This window comes from Gavialis gangeticus, unplaced genomic scaffold (genome assembly GCF_001723915.1).
Source record: "Gavialis gangeticus isolate Ggan-Ray unplaced genomic scaffold, GavGan_comp1, whole genome shotgun sequence".
NCBI lineage: Eukaryota > Metazoa > Chordata > Crocodylia > Gavialidae > Gavialis > Gavialis gangeticus.
In genome coordinates this window covers 31300280-31325323 of record NW_017729004.1, presented here as the reverse complement: position 1 = coordinate 31325323, position 25044 = coordinate 31300280, and the positions used below count along the sequence as shown (strand labels likewise).

The following is a 25044-nucleotide window of genomic DNA, read 5'->3' as shown; positions in this document are numbered from 1 at the left end:
CTGGGGACAGTACTATCTAACAGTGGAATCATTTACTGTGCCGAAACACACGTGTGGACAGTGACCAGGAAAAGGCCAGATTCCTGGCTGCTACCAAGCCACAGAGCTCTGCACATCTGGCACCCTCATATGCCAGCCACTTCCTCCACTGCCAACAGCACCACCTGGAGCCCAGAGCTGACCCTCGGAACCTGCTGCCACCCTCGGCCAGCTCCGCCCCAGCTCAAAGTGCTGCTGTCCTGGGTGCATGTGCAGATGCTGCACCCAGAAATAGTGTACTCCAGCTCAAGCAGCTCTGGAGTTTACTGATTCGTATTAATTGCTCATGTAGATGCACTCCCTGAGTATAAATCTACAGCCTCATTTGACAGTGAAATTAAGAAGCGCCAGTTTAGCTAAACACATAAAAATCCTATTTTCTTGGAAGCTGGGGATGTCCTCATAATAGCCAAAGCTGTGGTACTTTTAACAGGCAAGAAAAGGCAGATGGTGACTCCTCTTACCTTAGAAGCTGCTCCTCCATTAATGATAGACTTCACAAAGATTCCTAGGTCTGCATGGTTTTCTTTTGACCGGTTACCTTTGACACTGACACCAAGTCCAGCTGAACCAGAATCATTAAGTGGAACTTCAAATGTCAGGAATTCCCTGGTGCCATCAGGTGTAAGAACAAGATCTTCTTCTTCTGCTTTCTGTCAGGAAGGGATTAATACAGCATTAGAGAAAACTGCTTTCTTACTTGCAATTATCTTCCAGCCGCAGCTATTAACATTTTAAAAAAAAAAGCCCTCTTTAACTGCAATACAACAATATTTCCCATTGAAATTCTACAGGGAAATTCATGCTAATAACGCATCTGGAATCACCTCAAGATGATTCCTGTAATCAGATGCGACTTATGTTTGTGTTTTCATGCCTAACCCTTCTTTGGTTACTAAAACAGTTTAAAACATGTGTCAATATTAAAACAGCCTTATATATATCTATATATTATTACTTTGAGTATTGACAGAACTTCAGCCATTTTACTAGCCAAAGGATAAAGCTGCATTGGAAGAATTATCTTTTTAAAATATGTAAAGTATTTAAAATACTTTCATCATTGTTACTTATGTTCTCTAAACCACAGGGAAGAGGTAAAACAGGAGGAAGATAGATAACTATTACTCTTTTGCCCCAGTTGACATGTTTGAAATTAGCAAAGTGAAAAGAAACATACTGCAGTATGTTATAGCTGAGATCAGCAATGGCAGATCTTTGTTTCTGGGTGCCAAAACATTTGTGTTTGAACCAGTGTCCCTTCCCCTCTGTCTCCAATACCTAGATCTTCTCCTTCATCTCATACCCTTCCTCACTCAATTCATGACCACAGTGTTAGTTTGTCTTCAATAGTCTCAGGTTTTCAAAACCTGGAACAACTGTCCCAACCAATATCCTGGACTATTAGGCAGACAAAATGTTCAGTGACACCCTTCACACACTCTCTGCTGGCTGTTCAACTACAGGCAGCTGAGCAGAGAAGAGCCCCAACAACTAACACAGGGAAGAGTTGACTGCCTGCTGTAAAAGAAGCAAACTATAGAACAAGGAGGAGGGGATCACTGAGATAGACATAATAGAAACAGTGTACACATCAAACTGCAGGCAGAAAGATCTCTGTTAGGATGGGCAACGAGGCAGACAAAGCAAATGTGAAGTCCTGTAAGAGCAGTAGTGCTGAAGAAGGGGTAGCCATCAGAAGGAAAAATGAGAACAGAGAACCTTCTTCCAAGAAGAGTTTTTTTATTTCACTGGGAGCAAGGAACTCTGGCTACTGAAACGTTTTTGTGAATTTTAACATTTTCCTCTGCCTTTTACCTCCCACCCTTCTACAGAGATAGAAAGAACGGGAAGACTCTCAGGTCTTGTACACAAATGCCCAGAAGCAGGAGCCCTGTTACCAATTTGGAGAATTAATTCTACTTGTTTTTTTTCCACTTACCAGTGCCTCTCAGCTCCTAACTCTCTTACTAATTCCTTTTTCTATCTCCCTTTCCCAACCACAGCAACCTCTAGCAAAACTCCTTGCTTCTCTCATTCCCCATCAACTTTCAAACTCAAAAACCATAATAAGGCAGGAAACACTATTATCTAGCTTGCACTTCTTGTACCTACACTGCATTTCCCATAATCCTAAGCACCCAAACAGACTGTTAAACCACCAGAGCTGGTCCCAACTCCTCCAGAGATATGAAATGAGGCCCCAAAGAAGAAAGATGTGAGAGGTATGTAAATAAAGAAGACCGAGATTGTTGTTTTGGGCCCACATGCCTTAGTTTTGCCACTGCTGTTGTATGGAAAAAGTAGTAGTAAGCAAACCAGGCTGCTTGTGAAAGGGGAACCTGGTCAAAGGTTCTGCCTCTTCCCATTCGGTTTATGTCATGAACTTCAGGAAGTAATCAACCCCAGCTCCTTCCATTAACACCCTCCAAGCACTCTTCACTGTGTTCCAAGTGTAGCACTTACAGCGTTTGAGATCCTGTGCTTTCCTTGACTGATTTTTTGGTTAAAATTAAGGCTAGTGCAGGGGTAGGCAACCCCCAGAGCGTGGCGCACAAAGACATTTTTTGTGGCATTGCCATCTCAGGAAAGGAGCCAGGACTGCATTGCCACAACAAGGACCAGGCCCCTCCCAGCTCCCCTGCTGTCTGCCCCTGGCACACCAACATCTTACGAGTCAAGTTTGCAGGCGTTTTTGGCACTCTGCCCAAAAACATCCCCGACCCCCAAGGATAGGGTGCATTTTGGGGTTTTTTAATGCAACATCTAAGACAGTTTAGCACCTTTTCATTAAGGTTCATAGTTAGACCCAACAGGAAGCTGAATTCTATAATCAAAGTAGGTCTTTTCTGTCTCATGCTTATGATGTCTGCATTATCTGTACTAGGTGTAAGCTCAAGGCAGAACTCCCTAACTCTCAGCACTCAGAACTGGATTTCAAAGCTAAACTACTACTACTACAAAGGAAAACCTTTGAACTGACCATCTACAAATCCAGGTGAGGTTCCAGACCAGAATCTCATTTTGCTGTGTGAGCCAACCTTTCATTCACCCATGTGAATGTCAGTGAAAATGCAAATCTGAGTCCATTTCTTCTATCAGATTGTCTCAGAATGCTTTCCCTTCATCTTTGAGTCTTCTACAGAATTGAGAATTACCCTGACCCTTAACTAGTAATTGCACGAATCTCTGAAAAAAATATGAGTTAAAGGCAGCAATAGGGAATACAGGACACATTGGTAAATACAAAAAAGCAGATCAGGTTAATATATTTAGTTTTATCATATTTCTGCTACTAAAAACTTGAAGTTCTCTTCTCCCCTTTAAAAGAAATTTCCTATCTTCTACCAATATAAAGGCCCTGCATTGTAGTGAACTTCCTTCTAATAGGAACAGATGAATGGCTCAGACCCTACCTGCCAAAAAGGTCAATGAAAAAATCTTACTCCAAGCATCCCTTAAGACCTGGCAAGCTGCCTCCACTCCACATGCTATCTTGCCAGACCAATGAATATGGTTGTGTCATCATCCTAACAATATTCTTAATGAGATTGTAGTTTTCTGCAAGCTCTAATTTTAAGATAAGTGAACAAGCTAATGCAAATTTAGAGACTCAAGTAGCCTTCTGCTTTTGAATAATTATGTCAATTGTCTGCTTAAAGAAGAATATTTTAAAGAGCCAGAGATAAGCAAGGCAGTTTGCTCTTCTTTGAGGTACTATTTCCACACAAAATTCTTCTAGTAATGTCTGTGACTGAACAAAGGGATTTTTTGAAATAACAGTGAATACTAAGCACTCAGATTAGTAAATACTAAAAACAGACATTATCTGTTTTGCCACTCAGTGGTAAAAAGGAGATCTTAAAATATTCAGCACTCATATCACAGCTCTGTTTCAGAAATGAAGTGGCACAGAATTACATTGATTTCCAGGAACCTCTAGATGAGTTATCTAGCTCAGGGGTGGCTCACCTACAACACGTGCCACAAATGGCACGGACACTGTGTGTGTGTGGCACATGGCCAATCAGGGAGGGGGAAGGCAGCACAGCAGCAGATAAGGCATAAAGCAAAGCAGCAAACTGGGTAAAGAGCACAGGGTAGAAAGCAGAGCAGCATATCAGGCAGGGGAAGGGAACGAGAGTGGTACTCAGGAAGGGTGTGGAGCAAATTTGTAGCATGCCTGCCACAATGTTTAGCTCCCACTGATGTAGCTCATCTGCCTTCTTTGTAACAGGTACATTTTCCCTGAGACAGAAGCATCATGATCCTACCTGATACACCAAGACCAAACTGAAACAATATATATTAGGGTGACAGTCTTCCTTTTAAACAAAAGTACTGCATAATACAGAAACACTGACACCCGTATCCATGCCAAAACTCTCCTCAGCCAACAACATGCCAACAATTATAAGAAAACAGTATTTGCATTTAAGTTATATTGAATAGTGTGAATTCAAGACACCATAAAAATTCCACCAAGATCATCACTCAACAGCATTAATATGCACAAAAATATAAAATGTGGTATTTAAAATTTTTAAATGAAAAGAAACACAATCACTGCCTAATTGCAATAACTTCCATTTGATCTTGATATACTCCAAATTAACAGCTTCACTGTGTCAATCAAACACCTCAACATTATTTTCATGATTAGTTGATCTGTGGGAGAAATTTATTGCTTCATATACTTTGACAGGCCAGAAATAAACATGCAGGTAAATTTATGTACTGTGATCCCTAAACAACAAAATTCAATTCCCTTAAGATCTTCTGTGCACCATGCCCAAAACAATTAGCAACAGTACAATATTCTGTTCAGACATAGTCTGTGGAAGGAAAGGTCATCTGAAATGACTTCAGCAGAATGAATGGAGTTGCTCAAGTATGTAATTTGTAATAAAAATTCGATTGGTGATAAAATATGTAGGTGACTTCTTTGCTTCAAATTCACACCTAACATCAGCTCCTAACAAATGACACTTGAGATATGGTTTCCACTTTTTAAAATATAATATAAATATAGTGTAAATTTAAAGATAAACTTTCACACTGCAGTAAACTTTTGACAGTGTTTAGATATATCAAAAGTAGTGATAAAAGTTCAGAAGATAAAGGAACAGAAGGAGATACTGTTTTCATCCTATGCTACCATTAATAACCCTGATCTGATCCTAGAACGGTCATAAAACTTACTCCAATTTTATACCATGGTAAAAAATGGACCTTGGCACTAACAATCTGATAACTTTATTTTGTCATGTTAATAATAGCATCCCTTTGTTATCCTTTCTTGCTTCTAATCCTACAGAGAAATTTCCTACTTGGAATGCCTTCTCTATGCAAGACCTCATTGGGGATCAGCTGCTGAATAACCAGCATGGGATAGAGAAATCAAAAAACTACTTCCACCTAATGGGGGAAGCAATTTTCAATCAAGCTGGGACCAGTTTCCAAAGTGGGTTACCGTAGTTACAAAGCAGCTAGCTTTCTCTACAGACAAGGTTCATTCTCTGTGCAAGCTTAGACACGATGTTTTCTCAGCAGTATCTAGGTCACTGAAATTTGTCTGTAGTTACTTTCTGATTTTGCACACACACGCACTGTATGTGTGTGCATGTGTGTGTATATAGCATGTGTACACACACACAAAAATGAATTATAACAAATGAATAATGCATAATATAATGAATACTACTAACTACTAGTATTACTACTAATATAATGAACTAAAATTAACTTACCATGGGGCTGTAAACCAAACTCTTTTTCACTCCCTTAAGTGTGATTAATTTCTGGCATGATTTCTTTTATAGCAGGAAGATAAAAAGCTATGTACACCCACTTTTTTGAAAGAATATATTTCTAAGTTATTTGTAGCATAAAAAGCAACTCATTTCAAGAGATTACTTAACATTAACATGCACTCTCCTTTCATAGATAGCTATGATATAAACTGCACTTACTCAATGTACCTAACCATATAATCTATACCATCAGTCCACTGTACCTGCACTCTGCCAGTTACTACACCTGGACTGGGATTTTATGCACTGCGAACCTTGAAGTAGTACAATCTTGTCATTTTCATCATCTTTTCTTTCAAATGCAGAATTTTGGCCTCAATCAGTTACCAATGGCCCAGACTGAGCAATGTCCAGTTCTGGATGAATAAGGTTCAAAAAATTTAAGACCCCATTGGAGCAGTAAAAGTAACTTTATATTCTTCAAAAATGAGTATTTCCACTTTTCATCATTTGCTTCCTAGGCCTGGAAGATCTCAAAGTAGTCACAACATTTTAAAGTGAAAAAAGTGTTTTTGGGTTTTTTTCTATTTTTTAAGAATATGTTTATGCCATCACTTTTTTTTTCCTTTTCTGATATAGAGGAGTGCACAGCTGGACTCTTGATATGAAGAAAGTACAACTCTTAAAAGTGATCACAAACAGACTCCACCCCTCAAAAAATTGTTCAAATTATTTATTGTGCAACAGATACATGGTATGTGACATTTAGGCTTTGGGTAGCAGAAGCATTTTATTGGCACATTTGAAATGATCTGCATAAATCAATAGTGGTTTGACCATTTGTTAGTATGACCCACGTATTTAAAAAAAAAAAAATCTTATGCAAAAACGTACTTGAGTTTTCCTTCTCCATATTTTATGTATACACATATCTGCAGAGATATATACATGATTCAATTCATTTAAAAGGAGTCAAAGCTCTATTTATACAGAAAGGACTGTTTTGTTAGAGGAGAATTTTAGTACTTCTGAAAGCTGGATGTATGACTATTATAGGTGCTAGGAAACAAAGCATGTAGATGATCTGCAACCCCCACCTCTGTACTTTCAGTATTAGACCTCTCTTGAAAATTAACAACTGAAAGCTGATGTCTCCTGCAGTGGATATGCATTAAAGACAAATACAATCAGAGAATCCCATTCAGACTAGGCCTCCAGTGGAGAAAAAGCTTGGCCACTGATTTAACAGTGATGCATATATAACACCATGTGTCATTCTCAGTTGCTAAGTTGTAACATACTACAAGGCATTTTCTCTTTCCTTTTAAAAGTATTTTTCATCAAGCAATCATGTTTTGTATTAGAGGTTATACTGGCCCAAAGCATCTACTTTGGGCTATAAATTAATATAAAGCTTATCTTGAATTTATCAAAAATTACTAATTAAAAAAAAAAAAAATCTTATCCTCACTTTCTTTCTCACTCTTCCTAGGTTAAGTATTTTAATTCTTCCCATATGTTAGATAAACCTTAATGAATCTTATTTGCACATATATATGGAGACTCATTATTCATATTAGCTAAGTTAATATGTCACATCTGGCAGAGGCTGCAGTCTTATACAAATCAAACAACAGCTGCTAAATATCAGAAACTATGTTTGATTTTTTTTCAAATTTTATGGGAAACGTGGTCTGCTTTAATTTTAATCTCATCAAGAAGAAATTATCTGCATATTATATGCAGAGTAAGTTAAGAATTTGTTTATATAGCAGTAGTTTTAGTGAACCACCACTGAAGGTCTACTCTATTGCTAGTCCATTTTAAAGCAATGAATTTGATTACTTAGCTACAATAAAAAAGATTCAGTTTGACAGCAAAAAGATGCCTCATCTTCAAAGGTGCTTTCAATTGAATGCTTATAATGTATTTTTTTTTTTAAGTTTGAAATGCTTTTTTGCAAGTATTTTCAAAGGAACAAAAATCCTAGCATGTGATTTTCATTTAGTATGAAATCACGGCTTTTGGAAAATGGGAGTCTAAGCACTTCCACATGTTTTCTTATTTACCTGTATAAGAATACCACTACCTGTCTATAGCAATATTTTCTTTAAGACTGCCATTTTGACCTACACATACTGACAGTGACTGGTGTAAAATAGTTTATAAATACCATATTTGAATAGATCACTCCAAATATACGATAGCCCCCTCCCCACAATGAGATTATAAGTTTGTTATAATTTTCCAGGTATAGACTCTAATTATTGGAGGTTTACCTTGAATTTTTATCCTTCCAACAGCAGGGAAAATAAATCTGGGAGATTAAATAGCTCTTTGTTCTCTGCTTCCCCCCAACTTTTTCCCCTGGCAGCCCCTTCCGTCTATCTTTAGTGTCAGACCTTAGCTGTAAAAAGTTCCATGCAGACTTAGTTCATCTAGAATTGATACGTTATCTTTTTTTAAATTATTGTAAGTTTTAGCACAGGTGTTTCATAAACAAAATTCCGAGCAGTACTTTAGCAGCTACTTATGTCTGGTATAAAGTAGGAACAAATCAGTTCCAAATTTCAAATTCACTTGGACAATGCCCATGAGTCAAGTTCTGAAATTTGACTGAGTTGAGCTTAATTATCAAGTCTGGGTGGCTCTACCACTGGTCAAGTATCCTCCCTCCCAGACCAAACAGTCTGGCGTTTCAGATACTCAGATACTATATATTGTTTAAAATTTTCCTTTCAAGAGCCAAATCAGTTCTGATAACTATTGGGCAAAGCCAATAGTCAAGTTCAAATTTCAAATGAGCAGAGCTCAATCATTCAAGTCTGTGTGTGTGGCTCTACCACCAGGCAAGTATTCCCCCTCCCAGACCCATCAGTTGTAGGCTTTGGATACTCCCCAAATCCATGGCGGGCATCCTATCTGCAAGACAAGCCCAAGGCCTTGGGGTTTGATGTCCCCTAGTCTCACTGCTTGTAGCCAAAATACTGAGGAGCAAGCCGGGGGGAAACATGAATGCAGTCCCCCATCAACACAAAATTGTGCAGTTGCATTTCCCACAATTCAGGGGAAACTTGCAGGGGTCAGCCTGCCCAGAATGCAAAGGACAGGCCTCATCCTGGGAAAAACATCTTCTTGATTATGGTATCTCTCCCCTTGCCTGCCCCCCCTACCTCCCCCCTTTTTTTTTTTTTTTTTTAGCTTCATGCCTTGGGCCAAATCAGTTCCAAATTCTGAACAGAGCTCAAGTGTCCAAGTCTGTGGGGCACAACCACCAGTAGCCACCCTCCCACCGAGACTTTTCAGTATGGGGCTTCAGATACTTCCAAATCCACGGCAGGGATCCTACATACAAACCGAAGCCTAAGGCCTTGAAGTTCAGATGCCCTCTTGCCTTGCTTGTCCCTTGCCAAAAGGCTGAAAGAACAAGTTACAGGGAAATCGGAAGAACAATCCCCCATCACCATAAATTCTGTAGCCAAGATCCTCCCATTTGGAGGCATGTGTAGCCTCTCACAAAGGGTAGGCCTTCAACTCAAGGCTAAGAAAGGTTTTTTTTTTTTGGAAAATGTTTCATGTTCCAAGTCAAATCAGCCAAATCAATTCCAAATCTGTTAGTCATTCAAAAACCATATGTGGCCCTACTATCAGCAAACATTCTCCACCCCCACCAGAGGCTTCAGTTGCTTTCAAATAATTTGGTGGGCATCCTACATGCAGGCCCAGGCCCAGAGACTTGGGGTTCAGATGCCCGTGAGTTTGCCATATGGCCACATGAGCAAGCTAGGGAGGAGTTTCCCATTTCCATAAAGTCGGGGGGTAAAGTCAAGATCTTCCCACTGGAAATGGAAGTGGGAGGTTAACTATACATTACCTCCACCCAGGTACTACCCCTTGCTAGAAAAATGGTTATCCCCAGAAACTGTCCCTTGTGAGAGTCTATACATGCCACCAAATGTGAGGGTCTTGGCTACACAATTCATGGTGAAAGGGGATTGCTCTCAGGCTTTCCCTCTAGCTTGCTCCTTCAGCCTTTTGGCTAGGGACAAGCAAGACTATTGGGGCATATATATATATGAATAAATATTTTTGCAAGGCTTCTAGGCCTGGCGCTTGCGCATAGGATGCCTTCCAAAAAAGGGTTCCCATCAGCACATTTGCCCAATGTGGACCTTGTGTTTTATATTCATTCTCATAGATGGTTTCCATTGCTGAGCACATACTGCTTTCGGCAGCAGTTTAATAATAGACAAAGTATTTAATTAGATTTCCTTGTAGGCACTTATAAAAGAAGAGGGCTTTTTTCCCCTATGCCAATGGGGGAAGGGGGGAACCTCATCTTGGAATTAAGTAAATACAGGAATATTAAAATCAATTGATCAAACTTATATAAACATTGTACTCACTGCACATTTCTTCACTCTGTAAAACAGATTAAATCCATCTAATAAATAACTCCTTAGAATCATATGGGAAGTTGTCAATGCACCTACTACAATGGGTATATCTTAATTTAAGAAGTTTAATTAACCTTCCTCAGGATTCAGGATTCACAATCCATTTCAATTCCTTCTCTTGTCAACTTAATATACTAAGAGCTACAGGGATGTGGCTAGTGGTAGGCAGGGCCTGCCACAGAATCCAAGGCCCTGGGGCCTTGGTGAACACAACCACTGGCAGCAACTGCTGCTACTGCTGTAGTGTCCTTTTTGCCGCTCCCACCGCAGCTGCTGCTGCTACACACTGACAGATCCAGCCCATAAAGAGTTCTGCAGTCCAGGTCTAGCCAAGGAACAAGGTGAGTTTGACATCCCTGAACTGAAGCAAGCTGCTGTCTGGCTATGGCCACCAGCTCTGGCTTGAAATTATCCAACAATTATCCTTTAGGGACAAATTCACTATATTGCATTATTGAGTCAAGTAACTACAGAGCATTTTGCTGTTAAAAATGTGATAATATCTGCATCAGAAAGTTGCAATACAATAATTTTTTCCACAAAGGTCAGTGTTTTCAAGATAGCAATCTTAGTTTAAATCCATATTGATCCCCAGGCCTGCTATAGGAAATAGCAGTGCTAGTAAAACTAAGGCAATACCAGAAATTAAATTATCTCCACGACCATTTGCTGAAATAAAAACAAATAAATAATCTTTGCCTGGGTGCAGGGCCACTGCACAGTCTCTTTCTGTCATTATTCTACCAAATTACACTAGTAGGAACATTCATGGAAACAGTGGATTCCCAGCAACATGCTGGGCGACCTTGGCAAGTCATTTCTGCCCTTACTGCCTTTTTTGGATTAGGAGACAGGGAAGATTCCAGAGCAGTCAGAACATGCTATTTTCATAATCATCAGTAATCAAACTAGAAATATAATTCTAAGATTTACGCACCTGAACAGGGAACAAAGCCACCTAGGTGACTTTCATGCCCAGTAAAATCTATCCACAGTTTTGAAAGGAATTATCTGAGGTACCAGGGAGCTATACCCAGGAATCCTTTGTAGTTCTACATCCTTTATCTTACTTGAGTTTCAGATTTCAAATATCTTGCTCTTTCACCAACCAACCTTTCTGTGATTGACCTATAGCCTATGAATTATACAGAGACACTATTCATGGTTTAATCTTGAACATTCAAGAAAATTCAAACTAATCAAGGTGAATTCACAAACAGAAAGATACTGAATGTTATTTTAATTATTCACTATGGGTTATTGGTCTCAGATCAATTCATTAATACTCCAAATAAGCTATTCAGTAATATTTAACCTTCTATAGTTAAAGAAATCTAAACAGAATAGTATCCTGGAGAAGATTACAGACTTATTTTCTTTTTCTCTCTTTGCTATCATCTCATTAGATTGCATCTTTATTAAAAAATGTAATCTGAAGTCATTCATTATGTCGCTAAAAGTGTCTTTGAAACTAGTATAATCACCCTTACACCCCGCATGATTAGAAGACAAAAACTGTGCATCTCCCTTTCTATAATAAAAGTTATATAACTATATGGAGAGAATCAGCAATCATTCAAGATATTCTCAATCAACACTGAGAAAATAACACTGTCAACCTCATCAGCCAGCAGGTCTCTCCCAATCTGGTAGTATCATTCCATACCAAATTATTTTAGTGCTGTGCTACATATATGGATTAGTATATCACTACTCTGTAAAAGAGTTTGGGCTCATCTTTCAGAGGTACTGAACATCTATGATTCCAACTGTAGTAAATGCCTCTTCTGCCCCACCCCAAACTGAAATATCATATCATATGGAAGAGATTTAATTTCCTTTGAAAGAAACATAATTAAATTGTGTAGATATACAGAATTACATACACAAGAAGTGAAAACCTATACTTCTTTCCTCGACCACATACAAGTATTTGTACTTGTACAAGTACACATCTCCCACAAGTATTCAATAAGCACACACATAAGCTTATGCAAGACTAACTACTCCCACATTCAAACAAACTTTAGTAAATGACCAGAAAAGAACAGAAGATCACTGCCCTGTTAAAATATACTGAAAGCACATCAAGGAAATGCCCAATATTGACATTTTAATGACAAGGTACAAGTCTTGAAGCACCTTTCATCAAAGGATAGCTCTCAATGCATTACTTGTTTTCAACTATAAATCTTTTCAACTATATGTATAGCACATCTTTCAATGCACTTGCCAGTGTCTTGTAGTGCCATGGTCACAGGGTCCAAGCATATCTTGACATTATATTTAAAATGCCCTTCTTCCCTCCTTTTACAAATGGGGAACCTCGGTATACAAAGCTAAGTGATTTAACCCAAGGTAATGCAGAAAAACTTTGGCAGTTGCCACAAACTGAAGCCAGATCTGCTGGTAGACAAGCCAATGCTTTAACCACAAGGCCATTCAACTTAGGGCAATACACAAAGGTATTAATCATCCCCAACAGCTACCTTGCTGTGAAGGCAAGACTTACTTATGCCCATTTTTCAAACAAGGGGAGACTGAATGAAGAGAAGTTAGAGTTTTCCCTCTGTTGCTCAGTGGATAAGTGAAAGGCCCAGGAAAAGAAGTCTCAAGGTTCCAGCTCACATTGCCTACTTTTTCCTACACCATGCTCCCTTTTCTGGATAACAGCTCAATACAGGACTTTCCAATTTCTAACTGGCTGGGGGCTGTATACCTCATGGGCCACATCAGCCAGAGCCATGTCCCACCCAGGCCACATGTTTTTTAGTACTGTATTTACTCAGATCCAAGATGAGGCTCCCTACTCCCAGCTACACTCAAGAAGGGGGAAAAGACCGTCATCTTGGATCAAAGTACAAGGTTGGGGTGGAGGATGAGAGGGGTGGGGACAAGCAACTGTATTATTTATTACACAGTAATACTCAAAACACTATTGACTTCCAAAGAGTATAGGGAAACATAATTGGCAGATGTTTTATATAGCATAACTAACAGGGGGTTTTCTTCTCAATGCTTTGTAACAAGATTAAGGTAATTTCCCTTAGAAACAGAAGTGTAATAATGACAAATTACTGTTTTTTCACACTACGGTCAATCTTTTGCATTCCAAATAATCATCAAGTTCAGGAAAAAGTGCATCTGTTTTACTTAGTTTTGTCATTGGCATCAAGCTGGCACAGCTAATGACTGGCTGAAGTCATGGTTTAAAAATGCCACATCAGAGACAGACAGCTCAGAAGTAATTTGGACACCCTTCCTGTTTATCAGTGAAACAGAAAGAAAAGCGAGTAAGGTGTTTTTCAAATGTTTTGTTTAGAAATGCACAGGCTCTGATTCATACCAGACAACCGGGGTAAAATTCCTTTTTGATGCTAAATATGGCAATCAATTTGACTCTGAGCAGAGGGGCAAGACCCTCTTTCCAGGAACCTCTGGGCATTAGTCACAGAAGGAGCCCTGCCACACCCTAATCAAAATCCCTAGCATTGGCTCCAGCCAACACCCAATGTTTCTGAGACAAAACAAATCTGTAACATATCAGGAGAGAAAAAAAATTCTTCCAGGTTCCATGCAGAAATCATAAAACCCAGATGCATGGGAAATACCCACAGTATAACACAGGTATAGCTATTCCTAGATTATCCCTGACAAATGCATAGCTAGCACCTTTTTGGACAACTCTAGTGACGGAGAGTCCATAGCTTCCCTATGCAATCTATTCTACTTCCTCCCTAATCTGACAGCGAAGAACCTTTTTCCTCTTACCTTATCTGAACTCATCCTGCTGCAACTTCAAGCCACATCCTGCTCTCCACAGCAAAAGAGAAAAGGTGTTTTTTCTCCTCTTAATGGCAGTCCTTCAGGCATTTGAAGACTGTATCATGTCTCAGGCTAAGCACCTTTTCCACAAGCTGAACACATCTATTTCCTTCAATGTATTCTTCTATTAGTTGCCTTCCAAGCTCTTCATCATTTTTATTGCCTGTGTCTGGGCCCACTTTAACTTCTCAACATCCTTTCTAAAATATGCAGCCCAAAACCACAGACAAAACTCCAGGAAGACCTGACAGTGCCAAGTAAAGAGGCACTATTACTTCACAAAAGGAGTACCTAGTGCTCCTTTTGATGGAGCCCAAAACCACATTCAACTTTTGTGCAGCTGTCACACTGCAGACTCATATTAAGTCTGTGATCCACTAAGGATGAGGGGTGTGCAAAGCAGGCAGTATTCAATTCGGATTCAGCCTGATTCGGGGGACAGTGATTAGATTAATTGATTCGGATCACTGTCCTGATTCAATTTGGCCAAATCTGAAGATTCGATTCTGATTGGGAGAATCAGAGATTCGACCATAGACACAGCTTTATATGTTTTTTCTATGCACCTTGAGGTACTAGGCACGGCTCATGAACGCTGAGATGGTGGGGCAGATGGAGCATCCTAGGGGAGTTCTCATGCACTGAGGCAGTGCCGGACTCCCCCAACACCTCCCCGGCTCAATGATCAGCTGCAGGGGGACCCTGGGAACACCCCCCGCCCCGGGCCCAGGAGGCACCAGTCACTGAGCTGAGGAGCTGGGACAGGAAGTACCTTTGGTTCACTTCCAGGTCCACCGCTGAGCACAGGGAGCACCCCACCACGCTCCCGTGGGATACTCTATCCACCCCACCATCTCAGCATTCACAAGCCACGCCTGGTACCTCAAGGTATGCAGAAAAAACATGTAAAGCTGTATCTGTGGCTGAATCATCAAATCTCTCCAAATCTTTGAATCAATTCAGAGGGTTCCGATTCGATCCGGAGATCAATTGGTCTCCTGATTCAATTCAGATTCAGAGATCTGGCTGCCAAATTGGGCTGAAACTCCTCTGAATCGAATCAGCAATCGAAGATTTGCGCAGCCCTACTAAGGATCTCTCTCTATAGCACTGCTATCCACACACTTGTCGCCCATTTTGTATTTGTGTTTCTGATTATTCTCCTCAAGGTGTAGCAGCTTGCACTTGTCAGCACTGAACTTCATTCTGTTATCTCCAGCCCAGATTTCCAGTCTGTGAGGATCCTTTTGAATTGTGTTCCCGTCCCTCAGTGTGTTTGCAATCCATCCATTTTGCATCATATGAACATTGGCTCAAGGAGCCCTTTGTTCCAGCATTCAAATAATTAATAAACATGTTAAACAACACTGGGCCCATGAAAGACCTCTGTGAGATTCCACTCAAAACTGCCTGCCATTTAAACATGGATCCATTTAGAATTATCATTTCTTTGCAGCTATTGAGCCACTCCACTAAAACCAACAACGTTTTGTTATTTAAGTCTGAAATAATGCAGCATTGAATTGGGTCTTATGTTTTTGGTACTGATGTATGAATTGTATTCCTGGTTCATGATTGTCAACAACTTTTTACAGTTTTTATTTTTAAAATAATAAGTACCCTACAAATACACCATGAACAATTATGACACCTTTTCAGAGCAGATTTTTGTACCTGAGCCTGTCTGCTCCTATCTAAAAACAATAGACATATATAAGTCAGCAGGACTGCATGAACTTCATCCAACAGTGCTGAAGGAGCTGGCTAAAGTCATTGCTGAACCCCTGGCAAAACCCTTCCAAAACTCGTGGCACTCCAGAGAGGTCCCTGAGGACCGGGAGAGGGCCAATATTGTACCCATCTTCAAGAAGGGGAGGAGCCGGGTAACAATAGGCCAATTAGCCTAACTTTTATCCCAGGGCAAATCCTGGAAAAATTTATTAAGGAGCCTATGTGCAATAGACTTGCAGAAGGTAAGATTCTGAATAACAGCCAGCATGGCTTCATTGCAGGCAGGTCTCGTCTTACCAACCTTATCTCCTTTTACAATCATGTAGCTCGCCAACTGGTAAGAGAGAGGAGGTTAACACTGTATACCTTGACTTCCAAAAACCCTTTGATTTGGTATCCCATAATGTTCTCACAAGAAAATTGGAGGATTGTGGCCTTAACTGTGAGACAGTTAGGTGGGTAGGTGAGAAGCGGCTAGTGGTGTTCCTCAGGGGTCCGTTCTTGGTCCAGTGCTTTTCAACATTTTTATCAATGATTTGGATGTGGATGTGAAGAGCTCACTGGCTAAGTTTATGGGTGAAAACAACTTATGGGGGATGAAGATAGGCTGCAGACCTAGATAGACTGGCAAGTTGGGTGGACTGGAACCAGATAAAGTTCAACATCGAGAAATGTAAAGTGCTCCATCTGGGGACAAATAATCCCCTACACACCTACAGACTTGGTGGTGCCAAACTGAATAGCACCTCAGATCAAAGGGATCTGGGGATAGTAATTGACCACACTACGAATATGAGCCAGCAATGCAACGCTATAGCCAGCAGGGCAAATAATACTCTGGCATACATTAATCAACGCATCTCAAGCAAAACCACGGAGGTGATTCTTCTGCTCTGCTTAGCATTGGTGAGACTGCAGTTGGAGTACTGCATCCAGTTTTGGGTACCACACTTGAAGGAGGACGTAAAAGGAGGTAAAGCTTGAAAGAGTCCAAAGAAGGGCCACCCATATGATCAGAGACTTGTATGGCAAGCCATATGAGAATAGGCTGAGGGACCTATTCATAGAAGCTAGGGTCGGAAGGGACCTCAACAGATTATCGAGTCCTAGGCCTAGGCAGGAAAGAGTGTTGGGGTCAGATGACCCCAGCCAGATGCCCATCCAGCCTTCTCTTAAAGACTCCCAAGGTAGGGAAGAGTACCACCTCCCTTGGAACCCCTTTCCAAATTTTGGCCAGCCTTACCACGAAGAAGTTTTTCCTGATATCTAGCCTAAATCTTCTGTCTGTCAGTTTGTGACCACTGTTCCTTGTTACCCCAAGAGGCATCCTGGTGAACAGAACACCTCCGATCCCTTGCTGCATCCCCCTAATGAATTCATAGGCGGCCACAAGATCATCTCTCAGTCTTCTCTTGCGGAGGCTGAAGAGCCCCAGGTCCCTCAGTCTCTCTTCATAGGGCTTGTCCTGTAAGCCCTAAACCATATGAGTGGCCCTCCTCTGGACCCTCTTGACTCTATCAATATCCTTCTTGAAGTACAGTACTGGACCTGGGACTCTTCAGCCTGAAAAAGAGAAGGCTGAGAGGGGACTTGGTAGCTGCTTACCACTACAGCAGGGGAGTACATCAAGGGCTCGGTGAACAACTGTTAACCAGGGCACTGCTGGGGAAAACCAGGAGTAATGGTCATAAACTCCTGGAAGACCATTGCAGGCTCAACATTAGGAAAAACTTCTTCACAGTTAGCATGTCCAGACTGTGGAATAAGCTCCCTCCAGAGGTGGTGCAATCGTCTACACTAGAAATCTTCCAGAGGAGACTGGACAGTCACCTTGCTGGGGTCACCAACTGGGGACAGACCTCAGTTGTCTTTCCTGCCTGGTGCAGGGGGCTGGACCCAATGATCTTCCAAGGTCCCTTTCAGCCTTACAATCTATGAATCTATCATGTTTGCAGTTCCAACAACTTCACTTTTTGTATTCATACTATTTTGCTCTCTTCCTTCTACTGTCAACTCCATGACACAAAGTCAAAAAACTCACAACTAGGAGCATAAACACCAGTGGTGGGTGCAAAAGTAGAAACTGCAAGAAAAGGAATCTGAAAGGCCTGATAACTAGATGCAGGAAAAGCGAGCAAGTAATGAGGGCAAACCAAGGAGAGTTGGGGAGAGAGCGTCAAAAGAAAAAGTGGTAGTTGTTTCACTTTTTCATGTAATAATACAAACTATAACACACTATAGGGATATTTGATGAAATATAAGCTATACCAGCAGGATCTCAATTACATGATTTCCTGTCCAAGCAGTTCACACAGTTGATATCCTATTGTATCACCATCACATCCACTTTTATTCGGCTAAAAATGTAAATAACTAAGTAAAGAAATCAACAACTTTACAAAATCACCACAATGGGTACCATAAGCTGCACTGATGGTCTCTGCTGAAATTCTTATCTATGCCTGTCACCTCTGACTGTTTCAACTACCATTTCTATAGTCACGTTAAATTCTATGTTTCTAGTTTCCAACATATGCTCCTGCCCAATTCTCCAATGCACCTGAAAATACACTGACCTCCTCTATCCTTTGAGAACTCTGCTGACTAGATTAATAGTCAATGGGATTACAACTCAAAACTGTGCTCCTTAACTTTTAAAAACTATCCATCACCTTCCTTCCATCAGCTTACCTAGCCCTGAGACAATTTTCCTTGGTAAGGTGCTCATGCCATCTGAAATAAATTTTCTAAACAAAAAAAAAAAACAACTCTTGACCTGTTCTCAAATCCCAGCAGAATTTTTCTTCTCTTACCTGAAATTCTAAATTTTTCCACGTGGTAATTTGTTACTTTGCTTAATAGTAAAATTATGAGTTCTGTTGAAATAGAAAGTAATATTCAAGATACTGTGCACATGAAGATGCATATACTGTATTGTTCTTGTTCTATAATAATGATTTATAAATTGATTTTATGTCTCAAAGTAAACTAACAACTTAATACATGGTAGTTTTTGTACCAGGAGACTTGAATGTCCCTTCTGGAGCATATACAAGCCTTCATACAGAATCTTGCCAATGGATCTCAATCCAAACGTGCTATAACCTCCAAAAGGAAACTGATACTCCTTTCCTTACATGACATCAGAGATTCTTAAAAATAACTAACAACAACAAACAATTGCTTAAGTCTGCCTTAACTATAAGCTTCCTGGCTCTTATTTGTTTGAGCTTCAGACTTAAATAGCATAACCATGATTTTATTTTTATATATACATATACCCCCCCCCCCCAACTAACTATCTAAATCGCGTCTTGGCCTCTTGAAGGCTCAGATCAAGTGTTATATTGGTTAGCCTTTGTCTGTATTTGAAAGGGAAAAAAATCAACTAGAATTGAAAACTGCATAACAAAAATAAGTTTAAAATGTAAAGCTAGAGAGAGCCATCTACAGTATATAATGTGAAAGGAGGGTCTCAAACTTTGATGGAGAAGTGCGATATCAATTTTAATACAATTTGGAGTCTTCTGACAAGGAAAAGACAAAGCTCTTACCGTTTCCTTTGGAATTTGTGACTGGCTTTGCTCTGCACTCTAAAGGAAGTAAAAAAAATAAATAAGAACACGGCTACATAAGACACACACTATCTATTAGCAGAGGGACATACAAAGGGCTCAAATTCTGGTATAAAGTGGAAAGAGAGGACTGCAGGGAGCATATTGCGCTCTCTTATCCAGAGCTACCATGTACTGGCACAAATTGAGAGTTGCACAGAGGCAGCTCTTATAACCCTATGCCAAATGTCCCTGACCTTATACTGTGGCCCCATTAACTCTACATCAAACTCCCTTCACAGGAGGGTGACAACTACCAGCCCTCAAGAACCAATACACACCTTTATACTGAAGGTAATTCCTCTTACTTATAAGTCTCTGCTGGCTATACTAGCTTCTCTGAGGCCATTTTGTGGCATAGCAGACCAGATAATCCCCAAAACCTAACAATAATAATTCTAATATACAATGAAAATGCCTCACCCTAATCCAAGTGGGAGAGTACATTTGATTTTCTTGTTCTGCTTCCCACCGGTGTGTTTGGGAGGTGTAGCTGAAGAATTTATTAGCTGTTACAAACTCCTGTATATCCTATATTAAAGACCAAAGTGGGGCCCAGCAACCATCTTGTTGTCATAGCCCTCCACCTACAAAGGTATGTTAAAACCTACACCGGTAGGTTGGAATATGATTTGAAATTTAAAGTTTGGAAGTAAACATGTGACCATTTAGTTATGTATAACCTATAGCCAGTATTCAAAGAAGATAAAATATTGAAGGAGCAGCTATCAGTGATTAAGGTAAGGGATCCAACATATGGCTAGTGAGACTATTTGTCTTTCTGGGGAAAACAGTGGAAAGGGACAGCGTCGTTAGCCTGTGCCTGACATGGACGTTCTAGAGCTTGAGCTAAGAGTTAATTTCTCAGAAAACTGTAACAAACGTGTCCTCTATGGGCTGACAAACAGGAGCACATGCACACAGTGACCAACAGGTCATCTTCACAAACCAAGGCACCCCCAAGAGGCACTGCTGTGCCTTCACAGAGGAAGAGAAGAGAGCTAGGCTGAAGAGGACCAGTTCCAATTCATTAGCTATACGCACACGGGCATTTAACATAATACTGGACTCAGTAAAATTCCTGATATTCTGAAGGAGGTAGGATGCTTGTTTCCATAATCACCACTGGTTAAAGTTTCAGCCTAACACGTTGAATTATTTACCTATATCTGTGTGCCCTGATCAACGCAAACTTAGATTTCAAAGCTGTTGGCACTGGATTATTATTCTCTCAAACACACATGTATTAACACACCCTGTGCAGATCTTGTAGTAAAGCAAAACAGCCTTTGCTTAAACATTCCCTTCATTTGACTTAAATGTATAATACTATGCACGTCCATGGTTCCTCCCTACCAAAGACATTAAACCTCAGAACTCTCCTGCGAATAAAATCAGTCTTATTACTTTCATTTTACTCATACAGGAAACTGAGGCCCATATTGGCTATGTAGAAGTCACAGAGGGAAGCAGAACCCAGAATTCCTAACTCCCACAAAATCAAATCTGAAAAACTCATTATTGGAATAATCAGCCGTAGAGTTGTTATACCAAATGACTGTTAGAAAAACATGCTATCACACATTCTACATATAAGATGATGTCAAATACAAGTTCATAGGATATTCATAGTAACATATATTCTCAGTGGACATCACTCATTAAATGTACATAAAATTATAATTTAAAAGAAATAATAAAGCAATAGGGAAAATATGGAAGAAAGAAGGATGGACACAGAAGACAAACTGTTAGCAATTGGATCACATGTAAATAATCATATGCAATGTTAAAGGTGAACAGGCATGGTTCTAGATTTTTTCCCCCTATAAGAAATCTTCCATAGATGAAGGTGATAAAAATCCTTGATAGGCTGAACTGTATTAAAACAAATTTTCTGTATTACTTCTTAATCAGCAGAAGGAAAAACAACCCTTTCCAGACATGGTTCAGTTCTGTAGCTTCCCAGGCTCTTTTTTGCTGGATATGCTCTATGACTGCTGTCAGCAAAACAAACTTGGGGGCTGCTGATGTCAAGGTATATATTAGCAAATCTTGATACAATCAGGAACCAGCACACATGCTGTCAGATCCTTAGCGGTGGTAATTTGTTGTTGTACCACTGGAACTATACCAGTTGATGCTCTAGGTTTCTGATTCTATAGGTAATAGAAGATTGTCCAGCAACAGCTTTAAATGAACATGTTAAGTTCTAACTTTCCTATACTATCCTCTGCCCAGCACAGAGGAAGCAGTATCAAAGAGGCTGCTGAGGTTAAATCTATTTTAAAGGGGCCAGTGCAGTTTGTTAATTTAGAAGATATGCAATAAAACAGAAATTAAAGCAGTTAATATCAAGGTGAAAGAGTTCTTTAAGGTAGTCTATCTGACAAGAAATGAAGCAAATTACAGGAAAGTTTATATAAATTACTCCATATAGTATTACTTATTGCAACTTGCAAAAACAAGTATAAAAATAATATAAAAATAATTAATTAAGGAATGTTCTTACTTTTAAGAGTTTATTTAAAAAACCTTGAAGGCATTTCAATTCATCTTTTGCAGAGTTACTAATACTGTGTAAATTACATCACAGGACTTTATAAACAGATTGCTTTCCAGCCACTCAGAAGGATGTGATGCGATTTCCATACCATTCAATTTGATCCACTCTTTAAGGGAAAGTTTTCATAAACCATGACATATCAGTACCTGAAGTCACATCCCAAGTGGATTAAGCTAACAAATGCAGTTCATTTACAGCCTTCCCTGCCACTATAATTTATTAGATTTAAATGCTGTTTTGAAAGAAAGTCAGTGCAAAGACTGATGTTAGATTTTTTTAAATGGTCAAAAGAAACTATTACTTTTGCATTCAAAATGCTACAAACTGACTAGAAATTAAACAAATTACTTTACATGCCAAAAAGAGAAGATGACATGTTCTCTTCTTTTGCTTTTTCAAGACATGGAAGCCAAAGAGTTTATTTTAGGAGCTACACAAAACTATATTCATACAAACAAATTCAGCCTATTAACTGAATACAGAATAAAACGCACCTGCAATATTCATGGTTTACTTTTTTGTAACAAAAGTTATCTTAGGTAATAATCAGGGAAATATTTATATACACTTTGCAAATAACAGGTATGGTGATAAACACTGATTGTTTCAGTTTGCTTCAATTATTCAGAAAACACGCTCAATTACCCAAGTAAATGAATAATTGTGGGGTTTCATTCCATATAGGGATTGCTTTTATATTCAAATAAGAACTCTTTTTCTTGTAAATTCCTCCTTTTTATACCAAAGCATTCATACATACTGTTCCAGTATGGGTTTAAATGCTTTGAAAATTTTGTGATCATGAAGTGGGACAAATGCCAAGCTTTCAAACGCAGACTCATGAGTGTGAAAGATATGAAATAATAAAGTCATCTGCATGCATCAAAGCAAAGTCCATCCAATAACTTTTCCTGTAATAAGCATTTTCTGTCACACATTACAGTTCCCATAATCTGATTTTTAAACCAACTACTCGCATATTATAAATGTTTAATTCCAACACCAGAGCTTCAAAAAAATGTTCATAGAAACATAGTGACAAGAAAATAATGGCAACTTATTTCCTTGTGTTCAGTTCTAGCCACAGATATTTACCAGCAGATATCAAAGCCAGATCATTTGTTCATTTTCATCTAAAATCTCTTAGCTGCTCTCTATTTTACGCACCAGTTCCCTTGGATGGAATGCTTCTTCCTGACGAAAAATCAAAAGGCTCACAGTCCCTCCCATCTTGGTGCTTCTCAGCAGGGAGACAACTTCCTCTTGGGTTTTGCCTGTTAAGTCGACCCCATTTACCTATAAGAAACAAAATATTAGAAATTGCTAAGGGTCCAGTAGCAGAGAGTACTATTGTGCGTCACAACACACACAATACATCTGAAGGCAAAACCCGTTTCAAATTCACAAGGAACTAACATAAGGGGGTTCAACGCAATGGGAATTTTGCTTATCATTTTAGTGGAAATAGAATTAACCCAATGTAGAGGAAAATGCAGAACAGTATTTTTTTCTTGGTCCATGCTCCCAATAATACTTTATGACTATTAATGACAAGATGCTCATGAAATATGTCACAGTGACAGCCCTGGAGACCTCAGAACTCTTTATGATAAAAAAACAGATACAACATGGATAGCAGCTTTGGAATCTCTGTACATTCTCTCTCTATCCCATAAACATTTGAGGAGTGGTTTACAAAGGCACAGATAGGAGTTAGGAGCTTAATTCCCACTGACTTCAAATGGGAATCAGGCATCTACTTTTACACTTCTGAACTTCTTCCACTGAGAATTTTTTTTTAAACTACTGTAGAGCCTGAAGAAAAAATATGTTATCTCCACTCATTTTCCCCAAATAAGGAATTTTTCAATTTTAAAGAGTTTTGAATATTGTAACTACCCCTAGGATGCATAATTTTAGTGTTGCTACAACACACACACTAAATCTGGAGAACAAAGCCCTTCTTCCACAAATATATAAGAGGTTGGAGAGTGGAAACATACAACACATTTCAGAGGTTTAGAGAGTACAGTGTTCCTATAAAATAATGGTAAGCAGCCAGAGGAACAAATGCTGTGAAGCGATGTGGCACTTCCATGTGCCAAGAGCCTTTATTGTCTTCATTAACTAGTCCTCTACACCAACGATCTCCAAACTTTTTTGATCGTGCACCCCATCAGTAACAAATTTGAGCACACACCCCAATATATGTTGCAATATGCTGAAAGCAAATGAACGACTGAGGGTGCCACTGTCAACCCCTCCGCACTGTGGAACTCCCACTCTTCCCTCAGGATATCTCGCGTACCATATGTGACACGTGACCATCTGACATACGGACCGAGTGAGGGCGCCAGTGTCAATCCGTACATTATATATTAGTAAAGCTTAATTTCTTCCTTATTCTTTTAGATAAAAAATAAATATAAATAGAAGTTATAATATTTTCTTCCTGCACCCCAATGGATCATTTTGCATGCACCCCACTTTGGAGACCACTGCTCTACACAACATCTGAGTAAGCAAAACAAATGATATTGTTAGTTTCACATGGGACTGCTGGTTACAGAACTAAGTAGCGAAGCAAAATCATTAACCTTTTCCTCATATGCACCTTTTTTCTTTACCATTAGCTGATAAAACAGCAAACTGAAACTGATAAAGCATCCTGCTATTTCATTTTGATGCTTGGTTCATAAAAGCAGGGGAGCAAGTAATTGAGAAACAGCCAAACAAAAGAAATGGAGAAGAATTTACAAAATCCTTGGAGGGAGCCATAGAAAGAAACAGAAAGAAAAAGTAGAAATGAAGCAAAGTGATGATTACTGTGGAGCAGAAAAAAATCTTGTGTTCATTAATACTGTATTGGCTTACAGTAATCATCACCCCTGAGCCTGCGCTTTTCCAGGCTAAAGAGCCCCATGGCTCTCAGCCTGTCATCGTAAGGTCTGTTTTCCTGACCTCTGATCATGCGCGTGGCTCTTCTCTGGACTCTCTCAAGCTTCTCCACATCCTTTTTGAATTGTGGAGCCCAAAACTGGATGCAGTACTTCAGCTGC

General features: G+C 39.5%; 1 protein-coding gene across 1 annotated transcript in view; it reads right to left on the bottom strand.

The window, feature by feature from the left end:
• The window catches only part of PARD3 (par-3 family cell polarity regulator), an 844345-nt gene that overhangs the window by 369663 nt on the left and 449638 nt on the right, over positions 1-25044 (bottom strand). The window contains exons 11-13 of the mRNA XM_019507949.1: positions 23153-23281; positions 19360-19398; positions 504-692 (exon numbers count right to left, since the gene is read on the bottom strand). Of these exons, the coding sequence (XP_019363494.1) occupies positions 504-692; positions 19360-19398; positions 23153-23281 (357 nt within the window). The remainder of the gene's footprint in view (positions 1-503; positions 693-19359; positions 19399-23152; positions 23282-25044) is intronic.